The sequence below is a fragment of the Myxocyprinus asiaticus genome, chromosome 27 (genome assembly GCF_019703515.2).
Source record: "Myxocyprinus asiaticus isolate MX2 ecotype Aquarium Trade chromosome 27, UBuf_Myxa_2, whole genome shotgun sequence".
Classification (NCBI taxonomy): domain Eukaryota; kingdom Metazoa; phylum Chordata; class Actinopteri; order Cypriniformes; family Catostomidae; genus Myxocyprinus; species Myxocyprinus asiaticus.
The window spans coordinates 44,058,455-44,060,954 of record NC_059370.1 but is presented as its reverse complement, the minus strand read 5'-3'; the positions used below and the strand labels follow the sequence as shown (position 1 = coordinate 44,060,954).

The window sequence follows — 2,500 nt, the reverse complement described above, 5'->3', positions numbered from 1 at the left end:
GATCTGAAACATTTAAGTGTGACAAACATGCAAAAAAAATAAGAAATCAGGAAGGGGGCAAACACTTTTTCACACCACTGTATATATACAGTATAATGTAATATATATATATATATATATACACACACACACACACACACACATTATATATACATATTTATATATACATACACACACACATTATATATACATATATATATATATTCACACACACACACATTATATATACATATATATACATAATGTATTTATATATATACATACACACATTATATATACATATATATATATATAATGTATAATATATTTATTTATATATATATATATATATATATATATATATATATATATACACACACACACATTATACATATATATATATATATATATTATGTATTTATATATATATACACACACACACATTATATATACATATATATATATATATATATATATATATATATATATATATATATATATATATATATATATATATATATATGTATAATGTATTAATTTATATATATATATATACACACACACACACATTATATATACATATATATATAAAGTATTTATATATATACATACATTATATATACATATATGTATAATGTATGTATGTGTATGTATATATATATATATATATATAATGTGTATATATATATATATAATGTATTTATTATGTGTACTTCATATCACATTATTATATCACAAGATAATCCCAAATAAAAAATGCATACACATATACATAAGTACATTGTATATAAGTCGTCCATACCACTCATGCACTATATTTCAAGTCTTTTGAAGCCATACAATAGTATTGTGTAAGGAACAGACCGAGATTTAAGTCCTAATTCACGAATCTAGCGTGCACGTGACAACATCTTTACTTTAGCACAGTGCAGTGAGCGCACCTGACACCATATAAAGAGAAGAAGAAATTGCGCACAAACGTCATTGATGCATTTGTCACCGCAGCCTATTTAATTGAGTGAAAGTGAACAAGATTTAAGAACTGGGTCCGTCTTCCACGGGGGGGTGTCCCACACTTTCATAACCACTGGTTTAACTGTACATGACTGTATAAAAATCACAGATGGTATTCGTGACTGTGTTACTCGCACTATACAGAAGTGTTTTGAGTGACTGTGATTGTTACTTACCTATTCAAGTCATTCTTTGACCTGCTAGAGAGAGAGTTCATGTGTGTCTGTGTCCCCTTGAGATGAACACGCTGATTTTACGCCTTTTATTGACATTTTGAGTGTGAACAAGAGTGACATTATAGAAGTCTTTTGTGACTCTCTTTATCTGCTGATAAAGACAGCTACGGCTGCCAGCAGCCATATCACCCTGCAGCTCTTGCCTGGTTACCCACTGAAGCTAAGCAGGGATGAGCCTGATCAGTACCTGGATGGGAGACCTCCTGGGGAAAACTCAGGTTGCTGCTGGAAGAAGTGTTAGTGAGGCCAGCAGGGGGTGCTCACCCTGCGCTCTGTGTGGGTCCTAATGCCCCAGTATAGTGACGGGGACACTATACTGTAAAAATGGCACCGTCCTTCAGATGAGACGTTAAACCGTGGTCCTGACTCTCTGTGATCATTAAAAATCCCAGGGCACTTCTCTGAAAGAGTAGGGGTGTAACCCCAGTGTCCTGGCCAAATTCCCCCCATTGGCCCTTATCAATCATGGCCTCCTAATAATCCCCATCCACTAATTGGCTCTATCACTCTACTCTCTCCTCTCCACCAATAGCTGGTGTGTGGTGAGTGTACTGGTGCACTATGGCTGCCGTCACATCATCCATGTGGATGCTGCACACTGGTGGAGGTTGAGGAGAGTCCCCTATTCACTGTGTAAAGTGCTATGAGTGTAGTGGCAGAAAAGCACTATATAAATGTTACGTTCATCCTGAGTGTGTTTGTGTGTGTGAGTTTGAGACTGATCAAAAAAGCTGTCATGTGTTGTAATATCAAACAGATGGAATAAATGTAGATTTGTGACATCTACTCATCATCTCTCTCCCTTTCTGTAGCATTAAACCCAGGAAAGGAAGTCTTCCACATAAGCGATGGATGGGAGCTATGACTCATGGGAAATGTAGGCTGTGTCCTGTAGTTCACTCCAGTCTGGTGTGTGGTTCTGATGGACACACATACTCATCAAAGGTGAGAAATATTCACTACAGTAACTACAGCAGATCAATGATGGTTTAAATTCACTAAAAACTCTGATACAGCTGAGAGGAAAACATAGAGATTATAATATTGCTCTTTGATACGATGTCCTGGAATTTCATGTGAGTGTGAGCAACTCGTCAAACAAACATTTGAAGAAATATAGGTCATACATTTAATGTACTTGTTCACTCTTCAGTTATGCATTCAGGTGAATTGCAAACATTTTATGACATACAATTAAAGTGCATTAGATGATAACTTCTGAACAGCTTAAAATTAAAGACCTGCTAACATACAACAAACAAGTTAAAAAT

The 2,500-nt window shown here is 34.6% G+C and overlaps 1 protein-coding gene across 1 annotated transcript in view; it reads left to right on the top strand.

The window, feature by feature from the left end:
• Positions 1-2,500, top strand: part of LOC127417860 (testican-1-like) — a 146,457-nt gene that overhangs the window by 84,985 nt on the left and 58,972 nt on the right. The window contains exon 5 of the mRNA XM_051658097.1: positions 2,042-2,174. Coding sequence (XP_051514057.1) covers positions 2,042-2,174 — 133 coding nt within the window. The remainder of the gene's footprint in view (positions 1-2,041; positions 2,175-2,500) is intronic.